This window comes from Nannospalax galili, unplaced genomic scaffold, assembly GCF_000622305.1.
Source record: "Nannospalax galili isolate Female #2095 unplaced genomic scaffold, S.galili_v1.0 scaffold1752, whole genome shotgun sequence".
In the NCBI taxonomy this organism is placed as follows: domain Eukaryota; kingdom Metazoa; phylum Chordata; class Mammalia; order Rodentia; family Spalacidae; genus Nannospalax; species Nannospalax galili.
The window spans coordinates 281313-301921 of NW_008331139.1; the positions used below are offsets into that span (position 1 = coordinate 281313).

Below are 20609 nucleotides of genomic sequence, written 5' to 3' on the forward strand. Positions count from 1 at the left end.
TTTGCCCAGCATCTCTGGGTCTGTCCTCTAAACTAAAATATTCTTCCTTTTGAAATTCCTTTAGCATTCACTTGTATAGTTTTACCTCTGCCCATCGCATCATGGGTACTTTTTCCTTTTACATTTACTTTCAATTGCTATGACATAGAGAAAGCTAAGGAAAAAATATTCTGGTACCATCTCCTTTTGACCTTTTTAGATGCTTTTGTTTCTGGGTTGATACTGGGGCTTGAATTCAAATTATAGGTGACAAATTATAAAGATGATCTCCTAATTTAGGCAACCTAACAGTGCTGCCATGCTTTCTTCCCATTATCTTAAACCTATTATTTTTAGGTCTATTTAATGTTTCATAGGCTCTTAAAGTGATATTTATTCATGCATATTGGATTTGGGGGGGGTTATGTTGTTCTGCAGGTGACTCTATTGGAGTGGTGGATGGAGGTCTCACATTTTAATTTTATTTAATTTGTGTAATAGTCATGGGCTTTCTCTCTCACAGGAATATGTCTATTATAAAACCATCAATTAAAAGATTTTTATTGAGGCCGAGGCTGGACTATATGTAAAGTAATGTGTATATATGCATATATACACGTTCGCCAAAGAGCTTTATGTCAAGTTTCCTTCTTATAACAGAAATTACAGGAGCGATGACTCCAACCAATGGTAACATTTAAAAAATCTAGGTTTCTAAAAGTTCTTGTCTAATTTAAACTAAAGAAAGGGTCATTTAAAATTATTTTTACATATTAGTTTTTATTTTATGTGTATGAGTATATTGCCTGCATGTGTATAAAAGGGATCATTTTAAAACCAGGATATTGGTGCCTGCTTAAAGCTTTATCAATAACAAGGTTAGGTTCTGTGTCTCTAAAATCAAGGGTATGCTATTTTGCCAATAATAAGAATCATATTTTTAAAGACACAGATTTGGGATTATTAATTGCTTCGAACTGTGAGAGAAAAATGATCAAATCAACAGTCTAAATTTAAACTGACACATGACAAGTCTAAACAAAAACTACTAACAGGTTATAAATAAAGAGTTCAACAAATATTTAAAATTAAGAAAATACTAGAGGTCCAACTCACAAGGGAGCCAATACCCTCCTTGCCCTATATAATCACTAAAAATTGGCTGATTTCTCTAACACAGAAGGCCCAATATTTATTCCAGGGATTTCAATGGATGGTGAGTCCTGTGCAAGCAGGATAGGATTAACCAGGCAGAATGTAGAAAAATAATCATCAGGAACAACTCAAATTTACAAGTCACACTGTCAGGGACCCAGCTCACGACTTATGGGAATTATGGCCAGAACCATCCTCACCAGGGTCCCCAAAGTGATTCATTAGACTGTGCTAAGAGCAATCTCCTTCAGCTGAGGAGTCTCAAGATTGAAACGGGGAGAATACCCAGAGCTAATTGATACACCCCTGGTTCTGCTGCTCTTTTTTACTTCCTACTTTTCTGCTTATAGATAAGTTTCATGAAAGGAAAAAAAGTATCCCTAGTCCAGTTCAACCTCCAGGGGCCGGACCTAAAACTAAAGTTAAAATGCCTGATTTTTTTCTTTCTTTCTGCATTGCAACCTGAACTTAAACAAAAAGAAGCCTATAAAAAATACCAATCATGATATTATATCATCCTACAACTTGATAGGAGGGAAGATATTGATAAAAAATTTCAGGTTGTCTGTCTCTACTTACAGGCGCACAATGATTGTGGGTACCTGTTTTCAAAAAATTAGTTATTCCCAAGTTTGGCCAGAGAGGATTTCAAATTCGACCCAGATAAAGGCAGATACCTCTGTCAGCTTGATTCTCTGTGAGCATGGGTGCTGACTGCCATGTACCCATGACCTTATAATAGATGAAGCAATCCGAGGATAACCCTCCAAAATCACAATGGGTGGTGGTGAAAGCCTTTAATCCCAGCACTCAAGAGGCAGAAACAGGCAGATCTCTGTGAGTTAGAGGCCAGTCTAGTCTACATACTGAGTTCCAGACCAACCAGGATTATATAGTGAGACTGCCTCAAAAACAAGCAAACAAAAATAAAATGTTCCCCCACCTATAACTATCCTGATGAGAAAAAGAAAAACAAATCAACAATAATAAAAACCAAAAAAACCCAGACTATTCATCACCCCTTTGTCAATTCTGGTTCCCAATGCATGATCCCACAAATTGTAAGACCCATTTGTACAAATCTATACAGATTGCATAGAAGACACATACTTTAAATTTAGACAAGTCCAGATTCAATACCAAGTCTCCTATACATGATACACCACCAGATTCACCAGATTCGTTTTTTTCTCTCATTCATTCATTCATCCTCTTGCTCTGTTTATCTCTCTTCAAGAAAAATACCTCTTTACAAGGGAACAAATTTTACAAAGGAACAAATGCTTTTCGTGTATACATAAAGGTTACTGCCATTAGGTTAGTGAATTGTCATGTGCTGTTTGAACTCACGGAGAAGCTGGCTCTAGAGCTGAGATTTGGCCCTCCCACTTCAGACCCAAGCATGCATGTTCCAAAAATATCCTCAAAACCTTTTGTTCTGAGTCAGGCTAGCCCCCTGACTCTGTGACACAGAGAAAGAGAGCAGCAAAACAGTTCAAGAATAAGAGCCTAAAAGTTTTTCAAGTCTGTTAAGGGCTTCCTCAGCTGACTTCTACTGGGTATTATAAACTTAGGCTTGATGATGTTTTACTAGCTATCTCCTGCTTTTTTCTACCTGCTACTTAAACTCATTCAAAAACCAAAACACAATTATGGTAGAATATTGTCTAAATGGTACAAAAAACAACATTTTTGGCTGACTTATGTTTTCTATTTTGTGTTAATGCTTACAGAGCCTCATGGTTTAACAATATGTGTACAGGTAATCTTAAGTATATGGGTTGGATTCAATTTTCCTTTTATAAGATGATAGATTTCCCTGTTACCGTTACTGTGTCTCATGATAACAAAGGACAGTAAGTAGGAGAAGAAAATATTTTTTAAAATATAAGAATAGAGATAGGTCTGGTAAGGAAGGATTTTTGTACAAGACTTTCTTTTTAAAAAGGCTGAAAAGCCTAAACAAGTTGCAAAAGGTTTGAGTAAGTTATATAAGATATATAAAAGATGAAACAATATATAAAGTTGTTAAAGTTTCTAAGGCCAAAGTTCAATAAAACTTCTATTTGAATTCATGGAATTCTCTGGGGTTATTGATCTTGGTGACATTCACAAATACTGACATGGAGAACAAATATTTGTCTGGTCAGGGTTTATTCAAAAAAGTCTTTTATCTAAAGGTTACAGCAAAATTAAAAATTGCAGATTGGTGTAACTCATTTCTCTCTCTTTCTTTTTTTTTTTTTTTTTTTGGTTTTTTTGGGACCGGGTCTCCCTGTAGCCCCAGTTGTCCTGGAACTCATTATGTAGACCAGGCTGGCCTTGAACTCACAGAGATCCGCCTGCCTCTGCCTTCCCAGTGTTGGGATTAAAGGCATGCACCACCAAGCCCGGCTGTAACTGATTTCTTAAAAGACACCTATGAGGATTGACAGGGAAAACTCACTCCTCATAAGCCCAACTCTTGCCTCTTGTCTTACTTAGCCTACTTGGGAAACAGACAAATGGGAACTTACTCCTTTTGTGACTGTACGGGCAAATTTTCTAATCACTATACTTGTCTAGCCTAACCAACAGTTCCAATGCAAGATTTGCTTTCAAGGGTTTTTTGAGAGGTTATCAATACTTCCCTCTTTCCTTCCCTGGGAACTTGGTCCCACCCTCCACTCCAAGTGGGAAGACTGGACTCCTGGGTCCATCACATTCACCTAAGGCCCTGAAGTCCTGATACCAGAAAGAAGACCACCAAAGAGAAATCATTAGACTGCACAACTGTGAGCCACTCAAGGGTCTCAAACTACTGTTCAGTAAAAGGCTTCCTTTAGATAAGCAACTTTATGCCTGCTTCTCAGCCTAGTATTGATCTTGCGTTTACTTTTTCTGATCCTGCTTCTCATGTCTACCAATGGGTTCCTCTCCTATTGGGATCCACTGCTAGCTGTTCCTACTTCCTTAACCTTCTCCTCAGCAAAATGGAAAATATCAATATGGAATGGTCCTGCAAAATGGAGACCCCCAAGAACATCCCATCTGAATTCTACCAAGGGCCCACATCCTCCTTCTGACAAGACCTCCAACTGAGGGCCCCCTATCGATCAATGTCTCGTCAGCTTGAAGAACTCACACTGTCCTCCATCAGTAGTTGGAGGGGGAATTGACCATGGGCTCCTAGGATGGGAGAAGGGGGAATTTAATAACCCCAGTTTGAGGGTTTTTAAAAAATGATTTTTGTCCCCAGCAATACGAAGTAAGTTTCCATTTCTTTGTTATTTCCTAACCCCGGCAGTAATCTTCTATTTCTCTGAAATGTAGCCTATTTCTCCTCGTACGCGGTGGATTTCTCTGTACCTGTTACACCACAAAGAGCAGGGGAAGTTGGGGCACCCACTCTTATCCAGGTCAATCAACAATTCAGTTATTTCTGTGCTTGTAGACAGAGACAGATGCCCAATCCTTCCTAAAGAAGGGGCATATAGACAATTTCGGACCAGTAGAAAAAGGGAGGGAATGAAATCACTAGGTGAGGCACCCTAAATCTAAATTAAAAACCCCAACCCCCTTAGAGCTGGAGGTCTTGCCCAGCTCCGGGGGTTCGGTGGCCTTTCTGACAAGTCCGTAACGCTTGCCAATAACCTCATTTTAACTTTGCATCGGGCAGTTCTGTCTTTTAATTCTTTAACTGATGCAGAAAAACAACCCGCCGAAGGATATTGGGAATTTCAAACTGCTTTCCCTATGGGAAAGCATAAACACAGGCACTTTAACATTTATTTCCCCGGTCCCAGTGAACTAAATTAAAAGTGGCCAGACGGGTTAGTGAATACACCGAGAGAAAAAAGAGTGGCGGACAGAAAAAAGAGTGGCGAACAGTTTGTCAGGTTGTAGTTTTCGCCAGACTCGACAAACAAAAGACACAAAGGTATTAAAAGTAGGTGCTGGCATTTCAAAGCATGGAAAACCAGCTCGGTAGCTGTCCGCGCTGACCCCGAAAAGGGCCTTGACAGCCGCACCGAGGAGGCGGAACGCAGGCGCCGCGGCTCCCGGCGGGTGCAGTTTCCAGACGCACCGGTGAGCGCCCGGCAGATGGCTCGGCGCCTCCGTTCCACTAGGTGGTGAAAGGTTGAAAGACCGGCTGAAACCGGACGATCCAGTTTCTTAGCTTCCTCTCCTGGTTGTTGAGCCGAGCGGCCACACAGACTCTGGACTTCTCGCCTCCGTGGTGGGTTCGGAGGCGCAGCGGCCTGCGGAGCAGAACCCTCCGCGTCCCTTCGTAGCTTTTGGCGCCCGAGAGGACCGGGACAGGAACTCTTCCCGCTGGAGGTGGGCTGCGGCCAGGGGGAGCGGGGGGCTCACGGTGGGTCCCACCACCACTTCCGGGAGACGCCACGGAAAGCAGGCCATTCACGGAGCCACCTACTTCCTCTCCGATTGGTTAACCTCTTTTTAATGAGCTTTTCCAGTTGGTGATTGGCTCAAATGGCAATCTAGGTCGTTAAGAGAAGCGTTGAGGCTAGACTGGGAAGAGCTTGGTGGGGTTCAGAGCACAGTTAATTGTAGTGGGAATTTTGCCCCCCGGACCCTCTATTAGAAGGTCAGGAAAAGAACCAGTAGCAGGACGGAGGGCGGGGATGACAGGAAAGTGAAGGTTAAGCAGTAAACTGGAGTCACCTAACCCTAGCGACACCGGAGGGAACATGGTAGGACGCCTTTGAGAGTGGAGGAGGGACAGTGGGAGGAAAGGCCTTCTGGGAGGTTTTCGTGATCTGATTGAGGCTCTACTTTCCTAGGTGAGCGACTAACAGAACCTGGAGAATTTTATTTTGCTTTGTAGTAGAGTTGGGAGGCTACCAGGTGTTCCTGGCAATTTGCGGAGTAATTAACTTCCTTTTTATTACTTCAGATGGGCAGCACTCAAAAAAGGTACAAACAACGGAAGAATGGATGCAGTCGCACATATTAAAAGACTTGAAAAGAAAATAAGGTATACACTTGGGCTTAATTGTGGTTAATTGTTCAGGAATATTACCTGAGGAGGAGGTCTTAGGTTTTTAATAATAACAGAGGAGCTTCATTTTATGTCAGATTGCAACTTTCAAACTTTAATTACAAAAATTATGTTACTGCTGTGCCCACCAAATATGCTTGTAGCTAATTATGGTCCCACTTGTCCTAGACAAAGAAATTCTTTTTTTGAAATTTTGTTATTTTTATTTTATGTGTATGAGTGTATTGCCTGCATGTAGGTAAGTGCATCCGTTTCATGCAGTGCCCGTGGAGGACAGAAGAGGCCAAAGGATCCCCTGGAACTGGGGTTAACAGACAGTTGTTAGCTGCCATTTGGGTGCTTCTGCAAGAACAGTGTTCTTAACCACTGAGCCATCTCTCCAGCCCCAGAAATTCTTCTTTTTAATTGGTAACAGAGTGAATCTTGCTATTGCATCTTTCATTCAAAGTGACATGTAAGAGTCACCACTATAAAAAAAAAACTTGGATTTACAATTTAATGCAAGTGGTATCAGCTAGTTACTTACTCTTAAGGTAGTTTAACCTCTTGAGCTAATTTCACTTTAAAGTCACTTGCTTATTAAACTCCTGGTGTATGTCAAGAGGTGGAGTTGCTTCCATGACAAGCCTATATCTGAGCTCCATCCTCTCTTGAGTCAGTTGGAGTATAACCTATACCACATAGTTAACATTTAAGAAATTGTCAGAAATAGTTCATTTCATCTGCAGGACACTCAAATTAGCTTAGTGATAGACCTGGAACCTATCCTGGAAAATTCTGGCCAAGGAATGGGAATGAAAGACAGATACCTTGATTTTAAAAGAATTTTTTTCAGGTGAAATTGAGTGACTTATTGAACTGATATATTTAAAACATATTTATGAAATAGCTATAGTCCCCGAATTCCTTTTAGATTAGAAGTAATCTCAGGATTAACATTTAATTGAAGCCCCCAAATAGTATTTGCTTAGACAAGGCCAGTAAATTTCACCAGCTTTTAGAAACTCCTGAGACTAATCAGTCCAGGCTGGAGGAGGAGGCCTTCTATGGAGAAACTCAGAACTCTGATGTACTCTCACAGTCCTCAGAACCATACATGGCATATTGTTTCCTGTTGGCTTCCACGGTCTTCTTGGGCTTTAAGGGGAGATGAACTCCAGGTCTTTTCAGGAGACATAGAAGGCAAAATTATTTTTACCTCAACAAAGTGCAATGGGATGGTGGTAGTAATATTACATTCACAGTCTTTAATCTGGAAGGAATACTTTGCTGGAAATAAAGATAAATTATACCCTTTCAGAAGTGTCCAACCTTTTGGTATTGCAATGTGACGTCATCTACAAATGTGTTGCGGCATATTCCTCATAACTTGGGGTGCATGTGACAGTAGCCCTTTGCATATTAAGTAAAGAACATGCAGGGTTCAAGCCTAAAATATCTATGTTAAAATGAAGTACTTGAAGATTTGAGACATTAATGAGAACTTTTAGATGAATTTACCAGAGAGTCAAAGAAGTAAGGAAAGAGATGATCAGTTTAGTATTCAGGTATGAGAAATGTGCTGAATTGTGTCTGACCAAATGATAATGTCTAAGGGTTAGGTAAAGTAGTAGGTCCAGTTTTTCGTTTTATGTGTAAGTTCCGCATTGCCAGATTTGACAAATGAATTTGGGTAGAGGATACATTTGTTTAAAAAATATTTGTTATTTTTATGTGTATGTGTGTATTGCCTGCATGTAGGTAAGTGCACCTGCATGTAGGTAAGTGTAGTGCCCATGGAGGACAGAAGAGGCTGTCAGATCCCCTGGAACTGGAGTTATGGACAGTTGTTAGCTGCCATGTGGGTGCTGGGATTCAAACCCAGGTCCTCTTCAAGAACAGCCAGTGTTCTTAACTGCTGAGCCATCTCTCCAGCCCCAGGGATACATTTTTTAAAAGTAATTTAAAAATGCAAAGCTGTATTTAGTCCATGACTAATGCCTTGAATTTTGTATATAATGTTTGAACAGGAAGCCAGGAGCCTCAATATGAATCCCTCTAGATCTAGGTTAGGTGGCAGTGATGAAGAATTTTCATTTCAAGATTATAATCGTGGAGAAAATGAGAGAAGATGGCAGCAAGAGCGTCTCAACAGAGAAGAAGCTTATTACCAATTTATTAATGAACTCAGTGATGAAGATTATCGGCTAATGAGAGACCACAATCTTTTAGGCACCCCTGGTAAGAAATAGGTAAAAGGGAAGACATATTTTTCTATTACTGAAAGGAAGAATTTCAAAATAAGAGTGGGCCCCCTTTCTCTCCTAAAATATTGTATATGTTTTTATGAGTTAAAGAATTACTCAATATAACAAAATCACTGGCTTCTGAATTTTATAAGTTCATGAAACTACTAGATACATGGGTATATATGCATACCAAACTAGCAGGCTAATGTACATAAGTATTAACTATCTGTATGTACAAGTCAATCACTCTCTCTTCCTCTCCCTCTCCTCCATCTATGTATTTTTAAGATTTAAACCTAGGGCCTTATTCTATGCTGAGCTACACTCCTAACTCTCTACTTCTTATAATATACAAATAAAATGTTATTTAAAACCCAATTCTTTCTCATTGAGGTATAACAGTCAACTAGATAATGACCACCCAAAAGTCCAATGTACTCCATAGATTTTTTTTCCAAATTTAAAATATGCTAGCTGAAATTTATATGTGTATTTGTTCATTTGTATGTTAATGGTTCATATAATGAAATTTTAGGGTAAAATTCAAGTGCAGAGATTTAAAGTTTTCCCCTAAACTGTTTCCTTCCTAATTTATAATTAACTCTGAAAAAATGCATAGGGTTATAACTTATTGGTTCTTTCAAAAAATAATTTATGTGTATGAGTGTGTGTTTTGTGTGTGGGTATGTGCATGTGAATGCAGGGAAGAGGCCCTTGGAAGAGGGCCTCAGATCTCCTGGAGTTGGAATTAACAGGCAGTGGTGAGTTACTCCACATGGGTGCTGGAGACCGAAGTTGGGTGATCTTAACTAGAGAGTCATCCATCTCCAGCATCAACTTATTGGTTCTTAGATGTATCAATTGAGATTGTTTTTACCAAAATTATTCAAGTTTAAATCTCAATTTTAATGAAATATTAATAAATGAGAGGCAACCAAGTTGATGTATATTTGTGTCTTTTAATTTTTGACTGTTCAATTTATAGAACATGAAAATAGTCTTATGTAGCTTGCTGAAGTTTAAAAAAAATTTTATTACATTTTATCTATTTTGCATGCATGTGTGCACATGTGTTTGTGTGGGGGTATACATGTACCTTGGTGAAAGGCCAGAGGACAACCTCTGGGAATTTTCTCTGTCCTTCCACCATGTGGGTCCTGGGGATTGAATTCAGGTCATCAACCTTGGTGGTAAGCTTCTTTATCTACGGAGCTATCTCACTGGCCCCAATTGGTAAAGTTTTATATTTCATGAGTTCTCATAAAACTTGGAAATATAAAATTCTTAAGTGAGTGATTTTTTTTCATTGTTTCAGGAGAAATAACATCAGAGGAACTACAGCAACGGTTAGTTAGAGTGAAGGAACAGCTAGCATCTCAGCCTGACTCAAGAAATGGGACAAGTGACAGAGGTATTGTGGAGTCTTTTCCTGCCCCATCTGCTCTCACACTGTTCAGCTGCTCCTTCAGTTGTCAGTGACTGCTGCCAGGACTCAGGGTACCTGTAGGACTTAGGGTTCCTGCCGACAGGATTCAGGAACCAGGTTCCAGCTGAGGCAACTGCTGCTGCTCAGGGGGCTATTGAGAAATTGAAGAATTGAGCACCATGGACTTCTGGGGCTACTTAGGCATAGTCATCCTCTCCCAGTGTAGATGAGATTGTTAGGAAGGATCAGTGGGTGATGCAGGGATGGGTATTACACACTGGCTTTGAGGGGTGGGTTCAGGCCTGTAAGAATATGTAAAAAGCAACAGAGCAAGTGACAGCAGTGAGGCCACTACCTCAGTAGTTAATAGTGATTGCCAGTGATTTGCACCAGAAAATTAGGGTGTGTGATTCAGGAGCTGGGCACTGGTTACAAGCACTGTTGAGTTCAAGTCACTCTCGGCTGTCAGGCCATCAGGCAGTTGCCTCAGTGTTCCTACAAGTGAGTTCACTCGGCAACTATGGGATCTTCACCTGTCATGTTGCCTGGTGGTGAGCACAGTGACCGTGTGATCAGGTTCAGAGCAAGTCATTGCACAAGGTTGGCGCCATGCTTGAGGCTGATTCTTGTTCAGCTGTCAGCTGCCCTCTCCATTGTGTCTGCACCACTGCTGCTGTCGCCACCCTCACTCCAGTCACTTTCTCTGCTGCTTTTTTCATGTTTCCAGGATAGCTTGCACCACTGAAAGTGGGCAAGGGAAGACCATTTGAAAGGAGTTCTTCATTTACTGAGTAAGCCTAAGCAGCTTATGTATGACCCAAGAAGGAGTGTTTGGTCCAGTTACAGCCATTGGTTTGGCTAATCAGCCCTTCTTCACCAATCATAGTCATTAGGGCTAATGTTTTGGACCAATAGTAGCCTTGCCTCTTAGTACCAGTCACAGTAGTCTCTTACCAAGAGAAGTGCTCCCCATCTGGCCAATATGGAGATAGTTCATCCAGGCTTGTGATTGCAAATGGCCTATGAAAAACTGTTTTGAACAGCTCTGGTTGGAGTTACACCCCCAGGAACTAGTATAGTCAGCTGCAGTCTTTCGCACAATTATCTTAAGACGTCTATGGTGTATTTGAATAGACTGATAGTCCTTTTGTTCAAGGTGTCCTTTGCAGCAAGAAAGAATTGAGTGGCTGCTAGTTAAGGAGTCAAATTGCCTCATGCCCAGTATCTTTGCTTATTTACAGGAAAATGGGCATAAGAAATAGTGCTTATAGTATGAAATCAGCGCATATCATTAACTAACAGTAATTTAGTGCTTTAACAGTGCTTTACACCTGCCCGGTGCACAGGGAGAGATTGATTCTCTTGGTCTGTCTCAATTTCACATATCAAAATCATTGTATTGTCTTAGAATTCAGCACAAATATAACCTCAAAATACGAGTCAACAAAATAGAAGTTTCTGCCTCTCTTATGCTAGCATAAGTCCAGGCAGGGAAGACAAACATTGCTCTACAAATCATCCTTGGAACACACCCATTTGCCAGTGAGCCTACAACTGTGTTGTTTAATATAATAGATACTAGCCATGTTTGGCTACTTAATTAAAATTAAATGTAATTTAAAGTTCCTTAGTTGTAGTAGCCATATTCAGGTGCTCAATAGTCATGTAGCTGAGGCCCCTGCACTGAGCTGCACAAACACAGAACTTTTCCATTGTTGCAGAGAGGTTTATGGGACATTGGTGTACTAGCACATGGTGCATGTGATCATGCAGCATCACAGGCACAGCTGGTTTCTCATTGGCATGTGAGTGTCTTGCTGGCCCTATTGAAATCATAGTAAGAGCTGAGAACATGCTTACCCCACTCCTCCACACTCATAATCGTACTGACATTCTAGTTAATTAAAGAAGGAATAGCATTTAGAATGAGTATTTACTTGCCTTTTTCCAGGTCTAAATGGAAATTGGTTATGAGCCCATTTTTCTGAGTTCAGATATGTAAGTTGTACCATATTTATATAACTCATAATATAGGTCTTTTGTGTATTTTTTAATGGAAAATGTACTCATTGGCTATAAGGTAGTTCATCTTTTTAGAGTATAGCTAAGATTACTATATATATCATTGTCACTAGCAGCAAATCAACAGCTTTAATTTCAATATTTAGAAGTATATTTATGGTATAAATATAATAAAACCAAAAAATTCTGTTTGAGTAGACCAAACTGAAGTTGAAGTCTGTATAGTTACTGTGCATCAGAATTTTCATCAAGTTTTGCACATCACGTAATCCATTGGTTCCAAATGGAAATTTTAGTTTAGCACAGTAAGTGTGTCATAATTGAAGTATATCTGGGGCACAATGATTTCTAAATTGTTTCAGTTAACAGTTTTAATTGAGAGTCTTTTGTGCCAGATATTATAATAGAGTCTTGGGATTTAACAATGGCTAAAACAAGACAAAAATCTTTGTCTTCATGGAACTTACATTTTAATGAATAAAGAATTGAGGACATTTATTGAATTTTTCCTATTGGCCCTACATCTATGCACATACTACCAGCTCTTGTTGGATTCTCTGCTGACCACTGCAAAAAGAAGCTACTCTGACCAAGGTTGAGAGTAACCCAGATCAATGGGTAAAAACATGTATGTGCCATTTATCATTTGTATTCTTGATGATGGCCGTTCTGACTGGAGTGTGGTGGAATCTCAAAATAATTTTAATCTACATTTCCCTGATAGCTAAGGTTGTTGGACATGTTTAGAATATTTGCTTGCCATTTTTATTTCTTCTCTTGAGAATTTTGTTTAGTTCCATACTGTATATTTTTAAGTGAGTTTTTCATTTTCTTGTTTAGTTTTTTGAGTTCCTTATATTTTCTTGACATTTATCCTCTGTCAGATATGTAGCTGCTAAAAATTTTGTCCCTTTCTATGGCCTGTCTCTACATACAATCTAACTATAGTTTTCTTTGCTGTACAGATTTTATTTTCTTATTTTCATGAGATCCCTTTAATTGATTGTTGGTATTATTTCCTGCACTACTGGAAATAAATAATTTCCTTACCTATCTTTATATGTTGAAGCGTATTTCCTACTTTTTCCTCTAGCAGTTTCAGGATATTAGGTCTTATTTGAGGTCTTTGATCCATTTGGAGTTGGGTTTTGTGCAGGGTGAGATAGGAATCTACTTTCATTCTTCCACAGTTGGTATCCAGGTTTCCCAGCCCCATTTGCTGAAGATGCTTTCTTTTCTCCAATTTGTTTTTGGTGTCTTTGTCAAAACTCAGGTAGCTGTAGTTGTGTGGACTTATATCTGTGTCCTCTATTCTATACCATTGATCTGTGTTGTTTTTGTGTTGGTACAGTACTGTTTTTGTGACTATAGCTCTATAATTTTTTTTTCTTTAATTCAGGTGTGGAGCAACCTCCACAGTATTCTTTTTGCTTTGCCTGTCTTTGGTTCTTTGTCCTTCCATATAAATTAAAAAATTTTCTGCATTTGTGAAGAATGTCCCTGGAATTTTTCATTGTAGAGGTTTTTTATTTCCTTGGTTAGGTTTATTCCCAGATTTTTTTTATTTTTAGTGGCTATTGTGAATAAGGTTGTTTCTCCAGTTTCTTCCGCAGTATGTTTGTCATTGGTATATAAGAAGTTTACTGATTTTTATGTGTATCCTGCCACTTTGCTGAACGTGTTAATCAGCTCTAAGAGTTCTTTTGGTGGAGGCTTTAGGGTCTCGTGTATAGAATCTTGTCATCTGCAAAAGGATGCTTCTTTTCTTATTTGTATGTCCTTCTGTTATCTTACTGCTCTAGTAAGATTTCAGGCCCTATATGGATAGAAGTGGAGAGAGTGGAAACCCTTGCTTTCTATAGATGTTAGTGGGAATGCTTTCAGTTTTTCTCCATTTAGGATTATGTTGGCTGTAGGTTTGCTATATATAGTCTTCACTATGTTGAGGTGTGCTCCCTACATTCCTAGCCTCTTCATATATTTTATCATGAAGGGATATTGGATATTGTTGAAGACCTTTTCTGCATTTATTGAGGCAATCATATGATTTCTATCTTAAGTCCATTTATGTGATGAATTACATTTATTGATTTACATGTGTTGATTCATCCTTGAATCACTGTTGATTATGCTGAATTATATTTTTATTTGATCTTGAATTTTGTTTGCAAGTTATTTTGTGAATTTTTGCATCTGTGTTCATCAGGGAGATTGGTTTGTAATTTTCTTTTTTTCTCCCTTTTTCTTTCAATGGCATTATTAAAATGACTTTTTGGCCTTAAAATATATATTAGCAAACTTTGTGATATTTATATTTTATGTTAAAGAATATTGAATCAAAATATCAAAAAAATTAGAAACTCAGTAGCACAATTTACATTTTTTCCTTAATTTTATGTGTATGAATCTATTGTTTGCATGTGTGTAAGTGCACCTGTGATATGTACTGCCTGTGGAGGTCAGAAGGTGGCGTTGGAGTCCCTTGGAATTGGAGTTACGGATGGTTGTTAGCTACAATGTGGGTGCTGGGAATCAAACCCGGATCCTCTGCAAGAGTAGCCAATGCTCCTAACCGCTGAGCCATCTCTCCAGCCCTTACCTAGTTTTTGGGGATAAGCAGATTTAAGTTTATGACTTTAATTTTAATTCTTGATTTCTTCTTGACCATTCATCATTCAGTAGTGTGTTGTTTAGTCTCCATGAGTTCATGTACTTTTTGTAGTTTCTCTTGCTCATGATATCTAACATTGTTGCATTGTGATCAAAGAAAAATGCAGTATGTTGTTTCAGTTTTCCTATATTAATTAAGGCTTGCATTGTGTCTTAATATGTAATCTATTTTGTGCAAAGCTCCATGTGCTGCTAAGAAGAATGTGTGTTCCTCAGTGTTTTGATGGACTGTTCTTTGGATGTCTGGTAGGTTCATTTGATTTGTGGCGTCATTTAACTCCCATGTTTCTCTGTTTAGTTTTTGTCTGGATAACCTGCTTGCTGGAGAAAGTGCCATATTAAAGCCCCCTCACTATTTACTGTCTTGGATTTTTCTGTAGCTTTACATATAGTAGTGTTTGTTTGTTTTTTTAAATTGTACATACCCATGTTTGGTGTGTAGGTGTTTAGAATTATAATATCTGCTTGATAGATTGTTACCTTAATGAGTATGAAGTGACCTTTATCTCTGCTAACTAGTTTTGGTTTAAAGTCTTTTTGTCAGACAGTATAATAGCTACACCTTGTTTCCTAGTTCTGTTTGCTTAGAATACTTTTTTTCCATTCTTTTTTTTTAAATATTTATTATTTTTATTTTATGTGCACGAGAGTATTGCCTGCATGTATGTGAGTGCACCCGTGTGCACTGCCACAGAGGTCAGAAGAGGGCTTCAGATTCCCCTGGAACTGGAGTTAAGGACGGTTCGTAGCCACCATGTGGGTGCTGGGAATCAAACCCTGGTGCTCTGCAAGAGCAGTCAGTGCTCTTAACCACTGAGCCATCTCTCCAGCCCCTTTTTCCATTCTTTTATCCTAAGATGGTGTCTATGATGGTGATGTGTTTCTAGAATGAAGCAAATTGATGATCCTATTTTCTAATCCAGCCTACAAGTCTGTCTTTTTATTGGGGAATTGAAACCATTAATATTTAGTTATTAGTGAAGGTGTACATTAATTCCTGTCCTTTTGATGAATTTGTGGTGCTTTCTTAGACGTCTTTTGATTAATTATCCTAGTGTTATTTATCCCCTATGACCTCTGGAGTGTATTTATCCTTCTGGCTTAGTGGTCATAAATTGGTTTAGTTTGTTTTTATCATGGGACATTTTAATTTTTCCTTCACTTATGAAAGAGTTTTGCTGGGCGGTTGTGATCTTTCAGAATTTGGAATATATCTTACCAAACCTTCTGGCTTTAAAAATTTTTATCCAATAATCAGCTGTAATTATGATAGGTCAGCCTGCCTTTATGTGTGACTTGACCCTTTTTTTTCAGCTTTCAATCAATACCCTTTCTTTGTTCTTTGTTTTTAGTATCTTAACTATAAGTTAAGTTATATGACATATAACTATATATGTCATGGAGAATTCTGTTCCAGTCATTTGGTGTTCTGAAGATCTCTTGTACCTGTAAGTCCATCTCTTTCTAAGATTTGGAAATTTTTCTCCTGCAATTTTTCTTGAAAATATTTTTTATGACTTTGATTTGGAATTGTCTTTCTTCTGTGACTGTAATTTGTAGATTTGATCTTTTCATGGTGTCGCAAAGATTCTGCGATATTCCATTCATACTTTTCTTTTCCACATTTATTATCTTCTTTGAATGATCCAGTTCCTCTACCTTGTCTTTTAACTCTCATAATGTGTGTTCCAAATGATCTATTCTGTTTGTGGAACTTTCCATTGAGCTTTTTATTTGACTAATTTTTTGTTTCCAGCTTCATTTCAGATTAGATTTTGTTCAGTATTCTTTTTTTTTTGAATTCTATTTTCATATCCTGAATTGTCTTTCTTATTTCATTTATACGTTTTATGTTTTCTTGGGCTTCAGTCAGTTTATTCCTGCCCTCTTTAAGTTCATTCAGGTGTTTATTTATATTCTTTAATTTTTTGAATGTATTTATAATTTCTCTTGAATTCTGTCTGAAGTTTTGTCTTAAGTGTTTCTCCTTGGGGTTCATTATTACTGTGGCATCAGTCAGGGGACATAGTGTCTTAGTTTTTCATATTGCTAGTGTTTTTGCAGTGAGTCATAGGCATCTGGAGTTAGGTTGTTGATTATGTCTTTTTTTGATGTTTTCAGCCCTCTAGGCAGGAGTCCCAGGGCTGCTTGCTTGGTGGCCTGGGGGAGTGTGGAAGGGGTGGAGCCAAGGGGAGGTGGTCCCTTACAGATTCCAAGATGGACCAGCTGTATGGATTGAGGTTGTTAATGAGGGTTCTCAAGGCAGGAGAAGGGGCACAGTTGGGTTGAAGGGAGAGATTGCACTACACTGTTGGGACTGGGATGAGCCAGGTGGGGGAGGCTAGTGAGGTTCCTGAGGCTGAGCCTGGCTGAGGGAGAGGGGCCTTATGGGGTCCACATAGGTCTGTACTGGGCCTTGTGCAGAGGGTTGGTGAGGGTTCCCAAGTCTGGGAACTGGACTTTGAAAGATTTATTTATTTACTTATTTATTTTACTATTACTATTATTAATAATTATTTTTGTGTGTGTAAGAGAGAGGCAGGTATGTGGAGATTAGGGGACAGTTTACAGAAGTCAGAGGTATATGGGTCTCAGGGATCCAGTTTATGTCAGTTAGGTGTGGCAGCACACGCCTTCACCCACTGAGCCATCATCACACAGGGCTAGCATTTTAATTTCTATAGTATTCTTTTAAATATACTTTTAGAAAATTCAGTTTTGTCAATTTTCCTTTGTTTAATGCAGATGTTGATTCAGCACAAACTTTTTCTTACACTCTTTTAAGTAAGGTCTAAGGTCTTATTAAAGAAATTGACCTTAAAGTTGATTTGGTTTTCTTTCCAGACTCAGAAATCCCTAGAGAAAGCTCACATGAAGATTCTCTACTGCAGTGGTTGAACAGTTTTCGGCGCACGGGAACTATGACTCGAAGTGGACAAAATGGGAATCAAAGTTGGAGAGCTGTGAGTCGAACAAACCCAAACAATGGGGAGTTTGGGTTTAGTCTGGAAATCCACATAAACCGTGACAACAGAGGATTTGAAATTCGAGGAGAAGATTATATGGACATTCCCCTGTCAGATGTTAGCAGAAATTATAGGCAGCAAAGATCACCTAGTCCTGTGGCTAGTCGGACAAGAAGCCAAACCTCAGGGAATTTCAGTGGTAGTAATAACAATATTCCAAGGAGCAGGCTGGGTTCAAGGGGGCAGAATTCTGTGGGAGGATCATTCTCAGCACTGGGAAGGTTAAGAAATGGGATTGGGGGAACAGGTGGCATTCCTAGAACTAGTGGTCGTCGCTCTAATTTTAGTACTGACACTAACCAGCCAGGTGGTAGTGATCCCAGACAAAGAGAAGGGCAGCGATTTGGAGCAGCACATGTTTGGGAAAATGGGGCTAGAACTAATGTTACAGTGAGGAACACAAACCAAAGATTAGAGCCAATAAGATTACGTCCTAATTTCAGTAGTCGAAGCCGTTCCCCAATTCAGAGGCAGAGTGGTTCTGTTTATCCTAATTCCCAAAGAGAAAGTAGACCTCCACAGCAAACCACTAGAAATAGGTCTGCAAGGAATAGGGGTTCACGAGTCTTTCCAGAACAGGATAGAGAACGACGCAGAGGTACGGTATATACCCCATTCTCTAATTCAAGACTTGTGTCAAGAATAACAGTAGAAGAAGGAGAAGAATCTAGCAGATCTTCAACCGCTGTACAAAGACATCCAACAATCACACTAGACCTTCAAGTACGAAGGATTCATCCGAGAGAAAATAGAAATCGAGAGAGCATTGCAAATAGAACCCGATCCAGAGTAGGCCTAGTGGAAAATGCAGCTGAAAACAATAGTGGGGACTTTCACAGAACTGTTTCTCATGTAGAGCAGTCAGGCGTTCGAACTTATGTCAGTACCATAACAGTTCCTCTTCGGAGGATCTCTGAGAATGAGATTGTTGAACCATCATCAGTGGCTCTTCGGTCAATTTTAAGGCAGATCATGACTGGGTTTGGAGAACTGAGTTCTCTAATGGAGGCTGAGCCTGAGTCAGGGAATCAGAGAAATGGTCAGCATTTACCAGAGATGTACTTAGAACTGAGTAACTTAGATACAGTTAATGATCTCAGTCAGCACAGTGAAGGTTCCTCACAAGGTAGCCAAGCCCAAGAAGACGGTACTGAAATGCTAGGTATAGATGAGACCTCCCAGCCACAGGCCCAAAACAGTGGCAACAGAAGTAGCAGGCAGTTACGAAGTCCAGACAGTTTAGTTGAGACTGGAACATTGCCTATTCTAAGGCTTGCCCACTTTTTCTTACTAAATGAAGGTGATGATGATCCTATTCGTGGTTTAACCAAAGAGCAGATTGACAATCTTTCTACCAGGAACTATGATCAAAATGGTGATAGTGAGCTAGGTAAAATCTGTAGTGTATGTATCAGTGACTATGTGACTGGAAATAAACTCAGGCAATTACCTTGTATGCATGAATTTCACATTCACTGTATTGATCGTTGGCTTTCTGAGAATTGCACCTGTCCAGTCTGTCGGCAATCTGTTTTAGAATTTGGGGCAGCAAACAATGAATAAAATGTTGGGCCTTTTTAAGTACTATATTTTACCGGAGCTGAATAGTTAAGCACTCTTGTTATTTGTGATGAGCTAACCAGGTTGAAAAAAAAAATCAGATTATAGTTTGAACTATTTTTTGTGTGCATTTTTTTACTTGTTAAAAAGAGGTCATTTATATAAAATTTAAAATGCAGATGTTAAATTATCCAAAAGTAAAGAATAGTTAATATTGCTAGAACCAAATAATCTTCAAAATGTTTTTATTTTGGTAATTTTGTCATGCTAAGCACTTTTGTATCTGCACAACTCAATATGTTAAATTAATATTCTTTTTCTTAGTATTGTAGTAGTCTTTACTGGGGTTTTCAAGTTTCATAGGCTTAGTGCTATGTTTAGACATTGGTGTCTTAAGTCTTTGTAAGAATGTCAGAATGTTTGCTAAATATATTTAAGTTACTTAAAATTTAATGTGTAGCATACCAGATGTGTGTGTACAGGTATGTAATTTTAGGGTTAAAGTATCCAGGCTAACAACTGCAAGTTTGAGACTTACTAAGCTTTAGGCCTTATAATGCATATGACACAATGTTTGATATTGACAGGATCATCTCTGAGAGAAAGCAAATTAAGATGTAGTTCTAAAATAGAGATAGTTTACTGAAGCGTTTTTGACAATCTGATTTATGAGACAGCAAGCAATATATAGTAATGAACAAGTATTTCTTTATTCATAAATGAAACATGGAAAGTTTTATGACAGATTATTTGAGTTCATTTTTGTGACTTTTTTGAAAGTACAAATAAATAATTCTTTGGGTTAGGTAGGTATACAATATGCATGATTTCTCAAATTTAGTTTTAAAAGTCTAAAAAATTTTAAAGTCTATATATAGTGAAATGCATAGAAGTTTTGTTAACTTGGAGGCCAAAACGCTCCAAATAAAAGAAAAATCTTGAAAAGAATGTAGAATTTATATAAACACAAACTATGCATTAAAGATCTATTTCTATCAATAAAAGAGACTGTATATGAACTATTTTTCTGTTGTTCCACTGTGGTTATGTCCTCCAAAAAATGTGTGCCATACTAGGTGACAGATATTGTTACAGGTGTTGAGGATTCCCTAATTGAAAACAGAAGTGTCTATCTTCATGGAGAAGATGTATTTGCTCTTAGAAGGTAAACAATCTATTGGTAAAATCAATTACTATTTTTACTTTGATATTTGCTTATGACTAAATGACATGGGTGTGTGTGTGTGTGTGTGTGTATGGTGGTATTGCTTTGACAAAACCATAAGAAAATACTAAGATCAAATTCTGAGAGATTTAGAACTATCTCTACATTGCTTTTTTTAAAATCAGTGATTATGTTAAATTCATCTGGTTAGATGTATGCCTAAAAATGATACATGAATACATTTAACAAAGTGAAAATTTTTTGTAAAAGTTATGACTTTGGAGTAAACAATTTGGGGATAAGACTGGGAAGGTTAATTTTGGCCTGGTTTGAAGGCCTTTACATATCAGACTAAGGAATTTTTATTTTACTT

At 38.5% G+C, this 20609-nt stretch overlaps 1 protein-coding gene across 5 annotated transcripts; it reads left to right on the forward strand.

The window, feature by feature from the left end:
- Window positions 1–5195: 5195 nt before the first annotated feature.
- On the forward strand, window positions 5196–20095 carry Rnf6 (ring finger protein 6). 5 transcript variants are annotated; one of them, XM_008822379.3, is made up of 5 exons: window positions 5196–5454; window positions 6035–6115; window positions 8149–8359; window positions 9683–9778; window positions 17330–20095. In XM_008822379.3, the coding sequence occupies exons 3-5, from the start codon at window positions 8167–8169 to the stop codon at window positions 19072–19074; spliced, it is 2034 nt and encodes a 677-aa protein (XP_008820601.1). In that variant the 5' UTR covers window positions 5196–5454; window positions 6035–6115; window positions 8149–8166; the 3' UTR covers window positions 19075–20095. The 5 variants fall into 5 exon arrangements, with proteins under 5 accessions (XP_008820601.1, XP_008820595.1, XP_008820611.1 ...); XM_008822373.3 differs by lacking the exon at window positions 5196–5454 and adding an exon at window positions 5614–5921; XM_008822389.3 differs by lacking the exon at window positions 5196–5454 and adding an exon at window positions 5614–5831.
- Window positions 20096–20609: the final 514 nt, after the last annotated feature.

Bases quoted from the DNA above. Each gene is read 5' to 3' on its own strand.
- Rnf6 (XM_008822366.3), top strand. From the start codon at position 8,137: ATGTTTGAACAGGAAGCCAGGAGCCTCAATATGAATCCCTCTAGATCT. The intron at 8,360-9,682 runs GTAAGAAATAGG...TCATTGTTTCAG, and splicing joins CAATCTTTTAGGCACCCCTG to GAGAAATAACATCAGAGGAA. The intron at 9,779-17,329 runs GTATTGTGGAGT...TTTTCTTTCCAG, and splicing joins AAATGGGACAAGTGACAGAG to ACTCAGAAATCCCTAGAGAA.